At 38.2% G+C, this 20,215-nt stretch overlaps 1 protein-coding gene across 1 annotated transcript in view; it reads left to right on the top strand.

The window, feature by feature from the left end:
* The window catches only part of HELZ (helicase with zinc finger), a 149,579-nt gene extending 137,558 nt beyond the window's left edge, over positions 1-12,021 (top strand). The window contains 2 exon segments of the mRNA XM_038371412.2: positions 4,706-4,958; positions 10,545-12,021. Of these exon segments, the coding sequence (XP_038227340.1) occupies positions 4,706-4,958; positions 10,545-10,876 (585 nt within the window). The 3' untranslated portion in view covers positions 10,877-12,021.
* Positions 12,022-20,215: the final 8,194 nt, after the last annotated feature.

Below are 20,215 nucleotides of genomic sequence, written 5' to 3'. Positions count from 1 at the left end.
TGGTAGGTGCAAAGAGTATATATTCAATTACATTCCATCTTATGCTCATCATTGTCACCCGCAAGTAGATGCATGACTTATTACCTTTAGCACCAGGCAGGGCCGTCCCTAAAGGAGTATGGGGCCTGGGGTGGAAGTGACAAATTTGTCTCTTCTGGGACTGACTGCGCTGACCAATCGCTCTGGCCTGCGGGGCCCCCCAAAGTGTGGGGCCCGGAGTGGTCACCCCAATTCATCCTACCCAAGGGACGACTCCTGCACCAGGCATCAATTAAGAAGTCTGAAATGCGTTCCTATGTCGTATAATATTCTAAGCGAAACCAAGGCAAGAAAAGCATTGACTTCTGTGCAGCTGTCCAATCATTTGTTGCTATTTTTCATCTGTTTCTAAGTTTACAAAATATGACACAAGGGGAAACTGGATATAGTAGTTTTGCCAGCCGGAATCTAACTTATTCAGAAATAATAATTTAGTTTTTTTTAAAATTGAGAGACAATCTGTAAGCCCTATGGAATTGCTTCTCTTTCTGTTAGCCTGTGCATTAAAAATATATATCGGCAGGAAAATCTATATCTGTACATATACTGTGCATAGTGATATCTGCCCTGAATACTGAGAGCAATGAAATTAGTAAAGCCAATTCTGTTAAATTAAACCAAAGAAATCTGCATTGCATGTTGAACTAAAGCCATTTACAAAATAAATTGGTCTTCAATACTTCCACAAAAATAATAAAAGTAAAATTACTTGTAAATGGGTAATTTTTAAAACTGAAGTTAGTGGGAAGGAGTATCTAATGCACTCATTTAAGTTGAACTTAAATGTTCTGTGTATCAACTTCTTTTTTTTTAATGCCTCAGAAAAGGGTTGGCTGTAACATAAGCATCAAATTCCTGTTTTAAGGATTTAAAAAAAAAACCTGCATCAACATTCCTTCTTCCTTCTTTGTCTGCCAGATCTAACTGTATAACCTCCTTTTATGGTAGATAATATATTCTGAATTCTTTGAGATGTCAGTGGGGACAAACTCTTTTTGAATTTGCATGTTACCTGTGTAACATATAATTCAGGTTTTGAATTCAATGGATGAATCCTGACTCCCCTGAAGTCAATAGCAAAACTCCCATTGACTTCACTGGGACCAGGCTTTCACCTGTTGTTTCTAAATGATGATCGGTACTATGGGCTTGCTCCTGTGCTCATACTATTAATGTTCATGGGAATTTGTCCTTATTCACTTTCACCCTATTTATTTCAGACCATTTCTCCAGTTTGTCAAGATCCTTTTGAATTTTAATCCTGTCCTCCTAAGCGCTTGCAGCCCCTCCCAGCTTGGTATCGTCCACAAACTTTATAACTGTGTCATTATCCAACCATTTATGAAGCTATTGAATAGATAAACACTATGAATTTTATTTTAAATTATATATATATATATAATGGAGTTTAATTGCATAGAATCCTATGTGTAAGTACCTATGTTTCCTCAGGAATGTGAGAGAGAGGCATTGCCTTTTCTTGAGAAGCAGGCATCTTCCTACATGCACAGTTGTTCTGTTATGGTTGATCACTTCCTTCTACCCATTGAGTCTGGTGATTAGAAAGCAGATGCATATGGTTCTCAACCGTGGGTATGCGTAACCCTGCAGGTACGCAGAGGTCTTCCAGAGGGTATATCAGCTCATCTAGGTATTTGCCTAATTCTACAACAGGCTACATAAAAAGTACTAGTGAAGTCAGTACAAACTAAAATTTCTTACAATGATTTGTTTATACTGCTCTATATGCTATATTCCAGAATGTATTCCAGTTGATTTATTTTATAATTATATGGTAATGAGAGAGTCAGGAATTTGTCAGTAATAGTGCGCTGTGACACTTTTGTATTTTCATGTCTGATTTTGTAAGCAACTAGTTTTAAAGTGAGGTGAAACTTGGAGAACACAAGACAAATCAGATTCCTGAAAGGGGCACAGTAGTCTGAAAAGGTTGAAAGCCGCTGTGTTAGGACCCCCCCCCCCCCGTGAACCATTTTCCATGGGAGCCTCTTCTTCCCTAAAACACTATCATGGCTTTTAATCAATCCTGCCTTCTGTATAACCAACAGAGATTAAAGAGGCAGAAATATAACTTGAGAGCCAGATCCTGTGTGGCTGAAAATCCATGTAGTTCCATAATGGACTTATGTCTACACCAAATAAAGATCTATCCTTGCATGTTTTTACAAGCACCAGATACTTAATGTTAGGTCAGTGGGGCTACTCACATAAGGGTTTCAGGACCCAGGCACTCATGGAGCTTTTTAACCTTTGATTTAAGATACAAATTTAAACTCTAAAAGCAGCAGCAACATATTGGATACATTACATATCCAGGGTGTTCTGCCACCAATGTCCTAAAACAAAATTGTCAGAAGCAGCCTTCCTGTTTGGGGAATTCAAGATATATCACAGTCAAACTCTAATTGCATGGTTAGGGATTGAAGGAAAACAATGATTCAGCTATTTTTATCTACCCAAACTGACATTTTCCCTCTTTTTCTAAAGGTACTTTAGAGGTGGCTCATAATTGGAGGCTTAAGTGCTCTATATTGAAGAGGAGAAAGCTAGAGCAGAGATTCACAATAGCTCAAAATGTCACTGCTCAGTGTCTGACATTTTTCCCTTGGATATAATATGTGCCCTGAACTCTGGAGTGCATGTGAAAAACCTTCATTCTGATGCAATTTCTTCTGCGTAGTTGTGACAAACAGTATTTCTAAGGTGATTGTTGTTTACTGTAGCTGCTACAAAGAGAGAATCTGTAAGATGCCGAGCATCCTCACCTCTCAATCTGGTGAAGTGCTGGGCGCTCTGGACTCCCACTGACCCCCCATGCTCCTTCAGAGCTGTGCAGGGTCACATAAGTCATCACAGAGGAGGCTGACTGACCCCAATAAATCAAATACAGAGAAAATATTGATAGTGCCAATGTGGAAAGTATGTTTTCTAGGTGCATCCCCCTTCAGTTTACCATTTATCAGATTATTTCTCATTCTATCAATGTGATCAAACTACAGTACTAACATACAGAATTACATTTAGGGCTAGAATTTCAGGCATTAGCCAATTTGATTTTGGCAGGATTTTCATTGAAAGTCAATGGGAGTTAGGCACCTAACTTGCTTAGGCGCTTTTGTAAATCTCATGATAACCTATTTGCATCTCGGGCACCTAAATACCTTTTTTAGATCTGGCCCCTAGTTCAAAACATCAAAAAAAGTTCTTTTGAATTATTCTAGGCCATAATATTAATTTATGTAATATCTGATTGAAATATGTTACATTTTATTTACACTTTGAAAATATGATATGGACTCAGTCTTGCTGCCATTAAAATCAATGGCAAACCTCCTGCTGACTTTAGTAGTAGCAAGAATCTATGAATATGTTCAGTATTTTGCTAGCATTTTATTCTTTGATCAGCCAGTCATACTGCATGTGCCCACAAGCAGATACATTGGGGGTGCAATGTATGTTTCTTACATTTTATGTAATAAAATATGACAGAAAGGAAAAACTTTTTTTAAAAGAAATCAGGGTTGTTGGTTTTTTTTAAAGCAAATTAATCAAAGAAAATCCTGTGTCCCAAAAGCTGTAGCCAAAGGAGGCTTTGGAAGAAACTTTCCTTCAAGACTATCTTATTCTTTTTAACAATCAAAGAATTTTACAATTAAGTTGTCTCTAATGATCAGTTATTCTCCAATATCTGCCTCAGGTCATGGTCTCGCCATTTACAAAAGCTTGTGAAAACTAAATATGTTTTAAACTTATTTCAGGCATAGAGCCTGGTTTTTAAAACACACCCTCTCTTCCCTGAAAATCAGTTACAGTAGTTAGATCAAAATGGCCTCAGTCAAGACCATATATTTGCACACACAATTATTTACCTGGTCTCACTTTGTATGCCAGCAAATGTCCTTTTAAATATTAGGTCCTTAATCTCCATCACTCTATGCATACTCCCCCCTCCCTCTTTTTAGAGCATTTAGAGCATCTGTAAATCTCAACTATTGGTACCAAGGGGTTAATGCATCTCCTATCTTTTTCATCTACACTGTCTGCAAGATCAATGGAAGCATATCTTTTCTGTGTTTTCAAATACAAGTCTTTGCATTATTCCTCATGATAACAAACCATTCTTCAAAGCATTTGTTCTCTGTATATATATCTTCATGCAAAGGCCAGCATATAAATATGACCTCATCCTTTCCCAAATCCTGGTATGCAAGTCATTCATGTGTTTTAATAGAAATCAGAGGTCAAACCTGCCAGTTATTTTCGATGCATTGTAATTGAGCATTTTCACCTGTTCATGTAAATACCCCTCTCCCTTATTTAAGCCTTTGGAGACTAAATTTGCATGTTTATAGAGAGATACCATGCAAAAGAAAACTAACGTTAGGGTTGAGAATATCAAGTATTTACAAATCAAGAAATCTCAACCTTAACTCTACTCTCTTTGTATATGCTTTAAGTTATTGTTGCTCTTTATCATTAACAGTCTTTGTCAATTAATGCAATCATTACTAGTGGGAATTTCTTAAGATTTTTCAGTGTTTGAAGGCACTTTCACAAGTGGATTCGTAAAAGAGATGTAGGGAGGAAATTGTCATAACATGTATGCCAGCGAATTAAAGAACCTTTTTTTTTTTTTTTTATTCAGTATGAACCAAGAGGACCAGGCAGGCCGTTGTACCAAAGAAGAATTTCCTCTAGTTCAGTCCAGGCTTGTTCTGAAGATTTTAACACTCCTCAAGACAATCTTGGTCAGTGTAAAGAGCTTCAGGACCATAGTAACCAGTCTTCTTTCAATTATTCATCCCCTGAGTTGTGGGTAAACTCCACCGCATCTGCCCCATATCAGAACATTCCATGCAACGGATCCAACAGAGCAGTACCACCCAGAGAACTGTTAGGTAAGTAATGTTTCTTTTTTTCTAAATCCCTCCACTTGCCTTGCTGCGGTGAACTGCTTGAGCCGGAGTGGCGAACTCTAAATGAGGCTTAGCTGCTCTTCGCAACGTATGTGTATTGTCTGCTGAGACTTGAAGCGAATTTAGGCAAAATATTTCTGAAGGGTTCATTATTTTGGTTTTTAATTGTTGTGCGCAAGTCCTATTTTCATATACTGTTGTCTCAGGTAGTTAGCAGGTTGGTCTGTTGCATGTGACCGAGAAGTGAATGCTATGAAGCATTTCCTCCAAATAGCTCCACTCTTCCAGAAATATTACTAAGTTCAAACATTCTCTTCCGTTGATTCAAGTTCAGCCAGTTTGTGCTTAAGAGGACCTGGTGACAAAAGGGGTGTGGTGTGAGATATGTTATTTCACCTTAAAGCAGTGTTTGCTGTTACTGCCACCATCTTAAATTTTGACAGTGGTCTATAGGAATTGAGTTTGAGATCTCAGTGCATTTCCTAGTGAACTCACATGCTTAAAGAAAAGGAGTACCCGTGGCACCTTAGAGACTAACAAATTTATTAGAGCATAAGCTTTCGTGAGCTACAGCTCACTTCATCGGATGCATTTGGTGGAAAAAAGGCTTTTTCCACCAAATGCATCCGATGAAGTGAGCTGTAGCTCACGAAAGCTTATGCTCTAATAAATTTGTTAGTCTCTAAGGTGCCACGGGTACTCCTTTTCTTTTTGCGAATACAGACTAACACGGCTGCTACTCTGAAACCTCACATGCTTAAATGTGTCAGTGCTATAGGCCATCTTAGCACATTGACAGATGGACATGGGTACATCACAGAACAATCACACTTGAAAACTGGCTTCCTTGCTGGCAGTCTTAGTGGAGACTGATTTATCATGGACATTGAACTAGTTTTTCACTGCTGGAGGGGGTCACTCCAGAACAGAGCTGGGACAGCATAGGGAATCTTGCTCTGCTACTTTGCAAACAAGAAGTCTGCCAGTATGGCACTTTTTCTCCACACTTATTTCAAATAAAAAACAAGCTCTCTTTTGTTTTTTTAAGTTTTTATTTTATCAGTATTAATGTACCTGAACTTTCCATATAAGTATTAACAACTCTTATTCATAGCCACTGTTTATTATCTTTAAAAGACCTATTTGTATTTGGTCAACTTCTTAAAACCAATAGTGTCATGCAGTTTCTGCTTCCTTTTGGTTTCATGGTGCACTAGTTACTAAGGTGTTTTAAATTAATGGCATATGTACTAAAAGAAAAGTCAGCAGAGAGTGAATGAAAAAACTGATACAGATTAGCTGCAGTGCTTTAGAATTATTTTCTTCTCATGCATTTTACGTTTTCAGAGTGCTAAAATTTTGATCTTCCAAAACACTATTGGAAATATTATACCCTCAGTTACTGCAGCAATGTTAGCGTCATGGTTGTGCCTTTGCAAGTTTAGGGCACATCCTTTAAAATATTGATATTCCTTTTTGCCCTGGAAAAATAAAGTACTAAGTTCATTATATTCTCTAACCACAGTGGCATCCAGATCTGATGTTGCTTTAGGTTTTTCAGTTTGCTGATGTGATGGAAGGTCTGAAACTCCTGATAGACTATGTTGGGATCAATATGTATCATGTTTCATTGATTTAGTGTAAAGGTTGAGAGTAAGGCTCTAAGCAAAATCCTCAAAGAAAACAGAGATATATAAAATGTACCTTACATATCTATTGCTACCAACTGATAAATCCTAAAGCCAGCTGGGCAAGTTAGACTATCAGTATTTGATACAAACATGTTTCCATTCTTAGGCTTGGAAGCCATTTTTATGAATGAATGGATGAATGAATGAATAAATAAATAAACACACACAAATTTGTTGTGTCTAGCACCTAATACAAAGAAACGCAATCCACTTTTGAGGTCTTCTAAGTTTTTCTATGTTTATAGTTTTGCAGGCCTAATTCTAGTCTAATCTTAACTCTCCTTTGTGTCACTAATCATTAGTGACTAGGCCTCAGCAGTTTCAGTGTTTGTGGCTGATGTTATTTTATCCATCTGAAATAAGAAGCTAGTATTGCACCCCTGCCTTGACTCATTGCCTGGAATGAGCAGTTGTTGACAGCAGAGGATGGAGGGGCTCACATTTTGAGACATCAGGAATGGAAGCAACAAGAATATTTAAAAATGCAGCCGTTGGATTCATGGAGTACAAGAGGACTGCCATAAAATTGTTCTGGGTTTTTGCACACTCTTGAAGGCTCTTCCTAAATTGCAGTTTGAGAGGCTTGACATACATTCTGCTGTATGTGACTTTCTTTTTTAGACTGAGCATAGGTCAAGTTGTTGTCAGTGGTATTTAGTATGTATTTCTTTCTGTGTTGGGTGCCTAATTTACAGATCCTTCTGACCCGGGGCCCTCATGCAAGTCATCTGGCCTGTCTTTAATCTTGCATTGCTTTCTTTTTGTAAGCTTAGTAACCCTGTCTGTCCTGTCTGTCCTTTCTGTCTGTCTGTCTGTCTGTCTGTCAACCCTTCTGTTAAAAACAAACCTGTTCAGGAGGTGTCTGTGGCCTTTCTAATATGAGGCTGATCTGTGTACTTATTTCTTTGTACTTGACAATCATCCTGTACTGGTGTTTTTGTATACTCAACTCATGAAATTAACATTTAATTTTAAAAATGGAAACAATTACAAAACATGCCCACTGCCCATCACCAGCATTATTTTAGATTTCATTTATATCATTATCCTCCAAATAAAAGGCTGAGTTTTCTTAGCTCCTGGAAGACAGCAGCAGAATTTCCCAGCTAAAAGTATGGTTCTTCGTTAGGATTCAGAAAATTCACTTGAAAGCAGTTTCATACTCGTCGCTTTAAAGCACAGTTTTCTTATAGTTGCAGGAGGAGTTAAATATGGAGCAAGAACATATCAATTAACAAGAGTGCATTCAGTCTAAAACATCAATAATAAGTTGGGTTGCATTGGAAGTCTGAGTTTTAGTTTGTGAATGCCTTATGTACAGTGCTGTCAATTTTAATTTTAGCCTGTTTAAGCTATGAAAGGAGAAGGAAAGTGAAACACACTCCCCACCCTGGGAGATCTGTCTCATTGGATAAAGAGTGTTTGAATTAGCATAGGTCCCAACATGAGGCATCCTTTCTCTAATGGGTCAGCTAGTCCATCCTGTGCATCATGGGAGGATCAGTGTGAATAACTGACAGAAGATGAGTGACTCCTGAATACCTTTCCCACTGATTTCACAGCTTCTCCTTCCTTAGCAGATTGTTGCCTTGCCTACCTGTTCTTATAATAGTTTTTCCTAATAGTTAATCCAGGTTTTCTCTCCTACGTATAAAACTGATTTGGGAAACAACTTCTTTGACCTTATATGGTAACATTATTGGGCTAATGTGAAATGTGTCTTGTGGCACACAAATAAATACATCCTCCCTTGGTATGTAAAAGCCAAAACATTCTGACCTTATAGCACAAAATTAAGTTTACTGACTTAATGTAATCAGCTTTTCCTTATGAAATAGAAACTATGGCCTTAACATGCAGTGTTTATGGATTGTATCATATACCTCTGGGTGATAGCTCTTGAGCACACACTAGAACAGCAAGATCAGGAAATTGGTTTCCTTTTGACTGAAGATAAAAGCACTAATATAGAAGTCCCTAAACAGTAGCACTAGTACTATAGTACTGTGTCCCTAGAGGGGGAACTATCGCAAACATTATTTGGTTAGAAAGTAATGTCTTGCACCTGTTAAAATTATGCGAGTTGCAAAAATAAGTTTAAAATAACACAGGAGATTGAAAACAAATGGTTATCGTGCATTCTTTGAAATTGCACCATATGCATAAGCAGTGCTGTACAACAGATCAGATCTGCCAGATCATTTACCGTGTTTGTAAAGGGATTTGTTGCTATGAAAATATCTTATCTATATAGTACTCATCACAGCAAAGGATCCCAAGCCATTTTACAAACTTGGGAAACAGTGAAATATAATCTGTTTAGGAATTCCCTGGATGAAAGGCAGACACTGTTTCCCAGTGCATGGCAACACTCTGTGACTTGTGGTGCCTTGAGTAGGAAAATTATAACCATGTAATACAAAAGGAAAATAATTGCCACTGCTTAATTGCCCTGTAAAAGGGGCTAAAGTTCTTTTACAAATGCCAGCACTCATAAAACAGAAATAATTCCTGGGTCTTGGTATAAATGTTGCCTAAAATAGGTAACAATATTAAGGCCAAAGTCATTTAATAAGAGATTATTTTTGTCAAAAAGTGGAAAGATTAATTGTGAGGTACAGTTTTTTGACTAGTATAGTCTCTTATTAAATCATTTTGGCCGTAAGTTGGGCAGCTCTCAATATTCATCTTGTTCCAACAGCATGTTGTTGCCTCTGATTCTCACTTTCAGTAGTGTTTTAAATGTATGTGATGGCCACACTGTGCCAGATTGCTTGCATGCTCAAAATTCATTGTATGACTGTTTGCAAGATACTGGGCTCTAGGCCATCAGGAAATATTCTTTAGCTTCCGCTTAAATTGAAATGTCTTATTTTATTTTTTGTTTCTAAAACATCGTCTTACTTAAAAAACACACAAATACTAGTACTGAATGCCTTCATCTTAAATTCTGCCTTCAGTTACACCTTGTAATGCTATTGCCTATGTTACTCAAGATAGAATTCAACCCCCTGCACAGAGGGAATGTAAAGCTGCAGCTGGAGGATTAGTGTAATCGATCTATAAAGAATTTCCAAAATAAGGAACCAGAGAAATGTGTAATCAGCCCTTGGCATGTTACAGGTGTGAAACTGACACAACTACACTGAAGATGTGTGACATGCTGTAATAAAAAAGAGGTCTTTTAAACTAATTGGAAATCAGTAAGAAAAAAGTAATGTTCTCTCAGGACTCAATCCTGCGAAATACTGTGTGCTCTTGACCTCAATCCAGTAAGGCACTGAAGCACGTGCATGACTTTAAGCATGCAAATTGCCCCACTGGCTGCTATTGAAGTTAAGGAAGTGCTTAAACTGGATTGAGTCAGGACTTTGCAGGATGGAGCCATCATTGGAATCAGATTGGCTCATGGTAAATCTATGAAGGATAGGTACTAAAATCTTATTTTTACCTGATTTTTGAACTAGCAGCACCTTTTCAATATTCACATTTATGCTGAAGTTATTAGTGTGTCAGATTTTTTCAGTTCCAGTACATAATCTGTAGGGTTTAAATCCTTACATTCCCACTCAGTCCTTACTCACGGTGGGATTAGTCCCTCTGTCTCCTACAGAGCTGGATGTAGTAAGGCGTATATGGGTATATTTGCTTGTACAAAAGAGAGGACTAAGGAAAAAAGTAGTCTGAAACGAGAATCATTTGAAAAGAAGCCCTGAAGAAATCTAATAATGATCTCAAGCCTTCTGTCATTTTAACTTAATATTGAGGTTCTGCAGTATCTGCATGTCAGTTTATCATTGTGTATGAGGGCATCAGCAAATGGATTTCACTTATGAAGGCTATTTAGTTAAACCGGCTTTATTTGTTCTGTTTCCAGCTCCACCGAAGACAGTCAAACCCCCAGAGGATCACCTGAAAGCTGAAAACATACAGCTGTCCAATTCCTTCAACTATAACATGCTGCAGCATCTCGGCCAGTTCCCACCCCTCATGCCCAACAAGCAGATCGTCGAATCAAACAGCAACAGCCAGCAGAATGCTGGGGGGAACAAGCCTGCCATGTCCTACGCAAGTGCTCTGCGGGCTCCGCCAAAGCCCAAACCTCCTCCTGAGCAGGCAAAAAAGAATAGTGACCCTTTGTCTTTGTTTCAGGAACTTAGCCTAGGTAGTTCATCAGGTAGCAATGGCTTTTACTCCTATTTTAAATAATCAGATTATTTTTTTTTTTAGAGAGAATTTAATTTCTATTTGTGTCAGTAGATCTAAGATAGTTGGGGCTTCACCTGTAGTTGCAACTATTTCCTTTGTTTATATTAGTAAATATATCCTCACTTAATTGCTTTGCTGCTAGACTTGCAACTAATTTTTTAATTATATTCCATTATTTTGCATTTTTTGATGTGGGTCAGAATTTTGAAAGCTTTTATGTAGAACACACACACACACACACACACGCACACATTATTTTTTAATTTGTGTAATGTTACCAATGTGTTGCATTAAGCTAGCAGCTAAGAGGTTAACTGTGCAACTTTAAAAAAAATAAAAATAAAAAAAAAGTTTGTCTAAATTGTATTTAAAAAGAAATTGTAAGTAGCAATTACATTTATTCAATAACATTAGCATACTGTGCTGGGTTTCTGTACCAGAAATGGCCAGTTAATGTAAAAATGTATGTTATTTCTGCTTAAATTCATTTAATTTTTTTTTAAATAAGGTGCAGCATCTTATAAATACTTTCAGTTTTATCAGCTTTTTTGTGAAGGGATGCTGCATTCTGAGACTTTTATAGTTTTAGATTCTGTATGATGTGGTATTGTATTCTCCATCCACTGTAGGGTAAAGTAAAGGCATTCTTTGCAGACACTTGCCATTGTTTGGAAACATTCAGATAAAAAGCATTGGTATACTTAAAAAAATGCTCTACATTTTATTTTTAGACAAGCTACTAATTTAAGCTTGTTTGAAAGGTTAATTTGATAGGTTTTTTAAATGAATCATGAAGCTGAAAATAAATTTTTAGGTATGTTGGTGCTTAGTAGATTTAATAACTATTTTAAAAAAAATGCGTGAATTTAGTAAAATACTTGGTTTTTTGTTTTTTTTTTCCACTATGCATGTGTAAATGTTTGTAATCTGGCTTTTTTCTCCCCTCCGCCAGTGGTATAAAGTTAAAGAATTGTGCCGCTTTAAGGTTTTTGGGGGTTTTTTTTCCTGGGGTTTTTTCTTCTTCCAGTAAAACTTTTGGTACATTATTTGATGTTTACATTAAAATGTGACATTATACAAAGAAATTCAAATATTTTGCTAACTGTTTTGTTTGAGGAACATCATTAAAGAAGAGATTTAATGTTTGTCAAAGCTGTATCCAAATTTATCTAAATCTTCTTTGGGACTAAAATGATGAACTTGTTTATCTATATGAGTTCTACTCAAGATCTCCACAACCCTAGTTCTTTAGGACAACATATAGAAAGAGAATGCTACAATGTATATAAAGATGAAAGAGAAATCTTTGGAGAAAAGCTCTAAGGATAAAATTTATCCTTTAGGATTTCTGGTCTTGCACATTATTCATAATTTTGAAATGAAGGGGTGTATCTTTATAGCTTCTCCAGAGGTGGTGGTAGTCCTTCTACACTTTAAGAGATCTCTTTAAATCTGGGACATAATTGATTTTTCACAAGACTGGGATTGATTTATTTACAAATATTCCTCCATTAAATGTCAGAATTACGATTTCAAAGTTGTATGGGGGTTTTAACTTCATGTTTCTCATTGGAATTGCGCATCTTCTCTCCCACCCCCTACTTGAAAAACAAAGGGTTAATTCTAGACTTACAGCTGTCAGTGAGAGGCTGTGCTGATGAGCAGTGCTTGCTGCTGTATTCAATCAGATTTTTGTTCTGGTTATAATAAATTTATTTGTGTTTGACTTTGGGTTGTAAGCTGTGGGTCTTTACATAAAAAGACTCATTTAAATTCAATACACCACAGAGGTTTGAATGGTTTCTATAAATCTTTGCTGGGTTCATGGTTCAGAAACTTAGCTGAAAACCTGCTTTTCCTGCTTTAAAGAAGAACATGCATAACTAATTAATCTGTGTCTTACTATATAAAACCAAACAAAAGATGTCAGGGGATGGGTGGAAAATCACTTCCAAATATTGCTTAGTAATTTGATGCATAGCACCAGATCAAGAGGATCCAAAATGAGATGGGGCCAAATTCTGTGACCCTTAATCAAGCAAAACTCCCTTTGACTTCAATGGGCATTTGCTCAGTTGAGGGCTGCAGAAATAGATAGGTCCATGGGAATTTACAAAGGCAAGATCCTCAGCTTGGTGGAAATCATCATACATCCATGTATTTCAGTGGAGCTAAGCCAATTTACACTAGCTGAACAGCTGGCCGACAAGGTCTGGGAGAAAATCTGTATGTCTGAATGTCCTGTGCAGAGTTCCTGGTAATATGCAAGAGACTATGACAAAAAGTTAGATAGGGTTCAAATGCACTTCACTTTGCCAAGTTGGCACTGTAATTTCAGGGGTCTCAAAGTCACTTGTTTATATGGAGCAATCTTTTGATTCTGTTGACCATATTTGAATATTTAACTAATAAACAGCACTTTTTAATTGACTGCTATCTGTGAAATAGTTAAGGAGTTGAATCCCACCACATTTATTAAAACTGTCATATACTGATTTTATAACTACAGAAGCAGCATTCTAAATTCATGCTTTAAACTATGATTTTCCCTTAAAAATTACTTTTATGTACTGTTTTGGTTAATTTTTTTTCATAGCTTCTCTAAGTCCACGGATAAGATCTTTTGGATAATGCTTTATAAAAATCCACTTTGTCATTTGCAAGTTTTTAGGATGAACCAAATGTTCTTCACCACTTGAGAAATTTTTTAGGTGCTTTTTCAAAAAAATTGCTTGTACTGTCCTGAGTGAGTGAGGCCTTTTAGTTTTATACCTAATTTCTACTTGAAAATACTGTACTGAGTAGAGCTGGTTTGAAAACAAAAAAATGGCTGGGGGGGGAGTTTTTCACAAATTTTTCATGAATTTTTGTTTGTTTTCTCCTGAATTTCTAAATTCCAAAAATTTCAAACAACTCGAACACCGAGCATGCCCAGTGTCATGCTGTCTGGAGTGGTTCATAATGTGAGTGCCATGTGCTGCAGCAGGACCAGTTTCATTGCAGTGTCTGGGTCAGCAGGGTCCCTGGACACCTGTTAAAGCTTATGAACAAAGCTCTCAGTTCCTGATCTGAGGCTTTCATTCCATGGGATACTCCCCTGTCTTTACATAACTTTTCAAGGTCTTTTGTATCAAGATCCTCATATGACTGCGATTCACTCGTTATTACTAATGTTTAACCTTTAAAAACTCTCAATATCAAATTTAAACTTTTAACAGTGTTTGGGTTATGATCTGCAAATCCAGTTGACCTGTGATACGTGAATCCTGCTAACTGTCACACTGTCTGGAGTGGCTCACGATGGTGAGTGCCAGCCTCAGGGCAGACTGTCAAAAAGCAGAGCAAACACCCCAAATTGGTTGTTTGTTCAATCATTAGATTTCATCAGCCCTGTAACAAGTGTGAACTCCTAAAGCACAGTATCAGTCTTACCATGGAGTCAGACCGTCTCCTTGTGCACTCCAGTCTATCTTGCTACCCACGCAAGCTGCATTATTCAATAGATGATCACTTACAACATCCATTTACTCCAGTGAGCATTGGACCAGTTGTAGATCTGGCCCTTGACTTTTTCACAGCTAAAATATCAAACTTAACATTGTAGTTACAGTCAAATCTTGTGTTCCTTACTTGAGAAAGACTCCCAGTATGGCCTATGGACATTTTGCCTTGATAAGGACCACAGGATCTGGCTCTAAACTAAAAGACTTTACATTTAATTTCAAGAAAAGGTTCTGGTTTTGATTTTTTCTTTTAATTCATTCTACATTTTCATGAGCAAAATATCCTACTCACATGGGAATTTGTCTTTTTGCTACATTAGGAGCTAGTTGTACACCGTGGAATTGAGAGAGAACATCAGAGTAACTTATTGGAACTATAAGGTAAATCACTTAATTTAAGGTTACTGTTAAGAAGTAACAGCTGCTGCCCTTTAAAAAATACATTATTTAACAATATATTTGGTAGATTTTTCTTCTGTATTTTAAGGATTCATTTTGTAGAGAGTTTACAAGCCTTTACCTTGGTCATTTTAGATCAGAAAAAAGAAACAGTGAGAGATCCTGCTCTCTAACATGTGAGGCTAGAAATAACTCTGAAACAGGATGGTTCCTGAGATCAGTTCTCTGGTAGTAATGTTACAATATTTTATCTCATTGTCCTTGGTAAATTTCATTATAATACTGGATATGAGTTCACCAATCCATTGTTTGTCCTGGTTTTTCCTGCTACTCATAGACTTTAAAGCCAGAAGGGACCGTCACAATCATTTAGTCTGACTTCCTACACATCCTAGGCTACAGAAGCTCACCCACCCACTCCTCTAATACTCCCTCACCTCTGACTGAGTTACTGAAGTTCTCGAATCTTGAGTTAAAGACTTCAAATTACAGAGAATCCATTACCCTAGTTCAAACCAGCAAGTGACCTGTACCCTCTCTGCAGAGGAAGGCAAAAAACCCTCCAGTCTCTCTGCCATTCTGACCTGGGAGAAAGTTCCTTCCTGACCCCAAGGGTAATCAGTGAAACCCTGCTGTAGCTAACACCATCTCTCTGAAAACACCCCCAATTTGAATTCTTTCTATCTAGCCAGTTCTAGCATCACCTTCCCCTGCCCTCTGGACATCTGCTTCACCTGACTGAGCTTCTGCTGCGGGAGCCCTTCCAGAACATCCTCACCAAGTTACCAACCTGTCTCTTACCCCAACCTGTGCCATTGCCAGAGTTCTCCCGCTATGGAGGAGATCCCTGAAATAGGATTCGTCCTTCAATAGTGGAACCCCTCCCATGTTAAAGTCTGACCTCACTGACTCCCTACCTACCAGAAGCCCTCCTGTAAATGCTGGACATACACCCATGTTCCCCACTTCTCCCATCTTTAGGGCACCAAACTCCAGCTCCCAGGGGTTCACCTAGAATGTGCATTGTCCTCCCAGAGCTAACACCATTTCCACCCCCTTTGGTAAAAATAAAAAACGTGTAGTAAATCCTATTTTGAAAGATTTCTGTGGGAACCATGGACTGATGAATGCCTGTTATTGGCAGTAGCCCTTTGTCAAGCATCGTATCCATCCTCATGCTGCTGAATATTCATTCTCCAAAGTGAGGTTGATCCTGCCAGAGGAGGACTGTAGAAGAGTCATGGTGGTTGGTTAGCGTTGATGTGGCTCAACATCCAAGCTTACCGTCATTGGTGGAGCAGCACAACATGGACAGCACCTGTTTCTAACATGTCTGCCTCTAATTGAGAATGCACAGTGAACCTTTAGATTTCAGAGTAGCAGCCGTGTTAGTCTGTATTCTCAAAAAGAAAAGGAGTACTTGTGGCACCTTAGAGACTAACACATTTATTTGAGCATAAGCTTTCGTGAGCTACAGCTCACTTCATCAGATGCATCCGAAGTGAGCTGTAGCTCACGAAAGCTTATGCGCTAATAAATTTGTTAGTCTCTAAGGTGCCACAAGTACTCCTTTTCTTTTTTTAAACAGACAACTTTATTCTCCAGGGCTGTTAGTCTGGCACCTTTTCTGCACGCTGAATTCACATAACACAACATTTAAAAATAAAAGACTCAGCTTGCCAAGCCTATGCCTAAAACCTCGTCTTTGTATAAATATTCTATTGCATCAATCTGCTTCACTTTTACTTCGTGCTGACATGGTGCTTTATAATTTCAAAGTGCTGGGCAAACGTTAGTGACTAGGACCCGCACTAATAAGGGGTTTAGAAGCACCAAGGGAGAATGCTCACAGCACTCTGGGGAGGCTTTTATAGAGGGGCAAGTGGAGATTTTTAGGTGCGCTAAGCCTAAAATGGAGGCCATCAAGTGAGGCTGTGGCAGTGCCAGGACTAAAACGCAATATTGTCTTGTTTTAAGATCAACTCACTTGCTCCAAAGTCACGTTACCATTTTTGAACATCCTTCCCGTAGGTCCATATATCGCTCTGTTATTTTGCTATTGCTTTATTTGCACCCTACTTGTCCATGTTGTTACCAGGTAAGTTCTTTAGCTCAGGGATTCCCTCTTCTCTTTTGATGATGATTCCTTACAGAACTAAGATTCCCAGCACATTTTCATGCTACATAAATAGTAATATCAGTGGGTGAGTTCCTGCCAGGTGCTCAGTTGAGAGGATGAAAACTCAACTTGGTTCGAGTTCCCCTTCCTTCTCCCTCTGCCTCCCCTCCCCGAGTTTTATACTTTGTTTTCTCTGCATAGAGGCCAATTACTTTTATTAACTTTTTTTGCAGCATATTATCAGGTCCCTGGCAGGGAGATCTGGAGATAGCAGACGAGACTTACACTTAGAGCAGGTTTCAGAGTAGCAGCCGTGTTAGTCTGTATTCGCAAAAAGAAAAGGAGTACTTGTGGCACCTTAGAGACTAACAAATTTATTTGAGCATAAGCTTTCGTGAGCTACAGCTCACTCACTTAGAACAGCTGTTTCCCAGGGTGAATACCAACAACTGATTTAATGGATAAGTCCCTCGGCAATGTTTATTAATGTCTGAAAAAAGCAAAATGAAGTCGTACACATGCTTCACTCTCAGCATTGTGGGTAATGCATGTAAATAGTAAATTACCAAAAAGCCCCTTAGGAGGCAACAGATAGAAAATAAAGCTTAGTGAGTTCAAGAGCTTTAGAAAAGGGCTCTAGCTCTGCTTTTTGACTTAAATGGATGCTGGGTCTAATTCCTCACTGTCTTGCATTGCACATTGGCATTTACACCTGTGCAAAGTGGGTATAAAGAAGCTGTAAAACATTTCATACTTGCTTTGGATCCAATCTGAAACTCACTGGTGTCAGTGTGAATCTTTCTGTTGACCTCACAGAGCTTTGGATCAGGCTCTTGGTTAACTATGACACAATCACCAGGGCCCCCTTGTGTGTTCTACCGTTTCTTCAGCATACATAAATTTTTCTTGCAATTAATATGAAAAACATTTCATAAGTTGGGCTGGTGGAAATGTACAGTAACTTAATCTTCAAAAAAGTTCTAAAAAAAATCCAAAAAACAAAAAAAGGTTAAAAAAAGGACTAGATAAATTCATGGAGGACAGGTCCACCAATAGCTATTAGCCAGGATAGGCAGGAATGGTGTCCCTAGCCTCTGTTTGCCAGAAGCTGGGAATGGACGATGGGATGGATCACTTGATAATTACCTAAAAAGAAAAGGAGTACTTGTGGCACCTTAGAGACTAACAAATTTATTAGAGCATAAGCTTTCATGAGCTACAGCTCACTTCATCGGATGCATTCTGATGTAGCTCACGAAAGCTTATGCTCAAATAAATTTCTTAGTTTCTAAGGTGCCACAAGTACTCCTTTTCTTTTAGTGAATTAACTAACACAGCTGCTACTCTGAAACTTGATATTTACCTGTTCTGTTCATTCCCCCGGGGCACCTGGCATTGGCCACTGTCGGAAGACAGGACACTGGGCTAGATGGACTGTTGGTCTGACCCAGTATGATTGTTCTTTTGACCATTGGGCAGGTTGTGTCTGATATAAAAATTTAAAGACATTTTTTCATCAAAGAACAATTATAAGATAAACTTGAATAACCTTTTGAGCTCGGAAAAGTGCAGCAAACATGACTTTCCATAAGGTGTGTGTCTTTGCTTCAGGAGCACAATGTTATTCAGTGGAACTCACAGAGCAAGCTGGGATTCTCAGGTTCAAGAACTGTACAGCCAAACCTCAGATGTCCAAAACTCTCATTTGTCCCTTGTTGCTTGGTGAATACGTTGGAAATCCCCTTCACTCATCCCAAATATTTTACCCAGCTTAACCCATTACGCTGGTGTGTAATCCATTACATCTGAGTTTGGTCTGTACCACGTTTCTTTATGAATCATCCATAGTGATTCCTTTTTCTCTTGTTTGGCACATGCCCCTGTGTTCCTCAGGCTATTGTTCGGAAGGGACACACAATGAGATGTAGGAGTACTTGTGGCACCTTAGAGACTAACAAATTTATTAGAGCATAAGCTTTCGTAGCTCACGAAAGCTTATGCTCTAATAAATTTGTTAGTCTCTAAGGTGCCACAAGTACTCCTTTTCTTTTTGCGAATACAGACTAACACGGCTGCTACTCTGAAACAATGAGATGTGTTTCTCAGGCGGGTGTGAAATGTCATTTGTATCCAAACATCACATGTTGATACCATTTGGCGGTTCACAGTTATTCAATGGCAGCTGATATCGTCCCTCAGCATGAGGCAAGATCCCTCATTTTAGATCCAAAATGCAACTCACGCTACTGAATCCCAACTTCCTATGACAAGTATACTAAGTAACACTTTGCACTTTCCAGCTTCAAAGTACTCAACCAATATTAACGGAGCCTCACAAAATCCCTGTACTATTACTGCCACTTTACAGAGGGGGAAACGGAGATGTAATGGTAACAGCCTGTTTCACACCCCTGAGGAACTCCAGTTTTATTCTGGTGTAATTCAGCTGACTCAGGCTCCAAGGCCCAGATCCTCAAAGATAGGTGCTATCTCTAGGTTAGGTTAACTCCATAGGGTGGGGAGTTAACCTAACCTAGACTTCCACTGAAATCAATGGGAGTTTGATGTCTAAATACCTGTGAGAAGCTGGGGCTGTCAAAGCCATGGTTAGATGCCAGGACTTCCTGGCACCTTGAGCTGCATGCTCAGACCACTAGACTCTATCAGAAATGCTGAAGCAAGCAATTGAAATAACAGGGTCTGGCTGAAAATGTTTCTACACAAGATATTTTTGTCAAAATAATCAGCTGTATTTTGGAAAATGAAATATTGCGTGAAAAAATGTTTTTGACATGTTTCCTTTCAAAATGTTTTAACAAATAGTAAAAAAACAAAACAATTTCTCTCTCTTCAAAATAGTCACACGTTCCTCGTTTCTGTTTTTTATGCTCCCAGCCCTCTTCTGGGACCATAATGAATGGTCTTACATTAGCAAAATGAGAGGAAGTAACATTCTCCCACCCATCCCTTTTCTCTCTTTTTTTCTTTTTTTACTTTTTTCAGACTTGTTCAGTGGACTCTCAGTCCCCATTTTTTCTGACTGGAAAAGGAAGGAAAGGGAACCCCCTCCCAAAAATTTGAAACGAATTTTAAAATTTGGAAAAGAAAAGACAAAATTTCAAATGAAACCAAAACTGCCCATTTTTTCCAATGTTTTTCATGCTAAAACAAAAATCGTTGAGCAGCTTAGATAATGGTCCCTATTCATCGCTCCCTGAAATCTGCCTTTTGTGGAAATCAGTGGGAGTTTTCCTTGGGGAAGGGGTGTCAGTAACTAAATAAGGCATGTTATTTAGCCCTTACATTTGAATCCCACAT

The sequence above is a fragment of the Dermochelys coriacea genome, chromosome 14 (genome assembly GCF_009764565.3).
Source record: "Dermochelys coriacea isolate rDerCor1 chromosome 14, rDerCor1.pri.v4, whole genome shotgun sequence".
In the NCBI taxonomy this organism is placed as follows: domain Eukaryota; kingdom Metazoa; phylum Chordata; order Testudines; family Dermochelyidae; genus Dermochelys; species Dermochelys coriacea.
The sequence above is the reverse complement of the archived record's forward strand: the minus strand, read 5'-3'. Positions and strand labels throughout refer to the sequence as shown.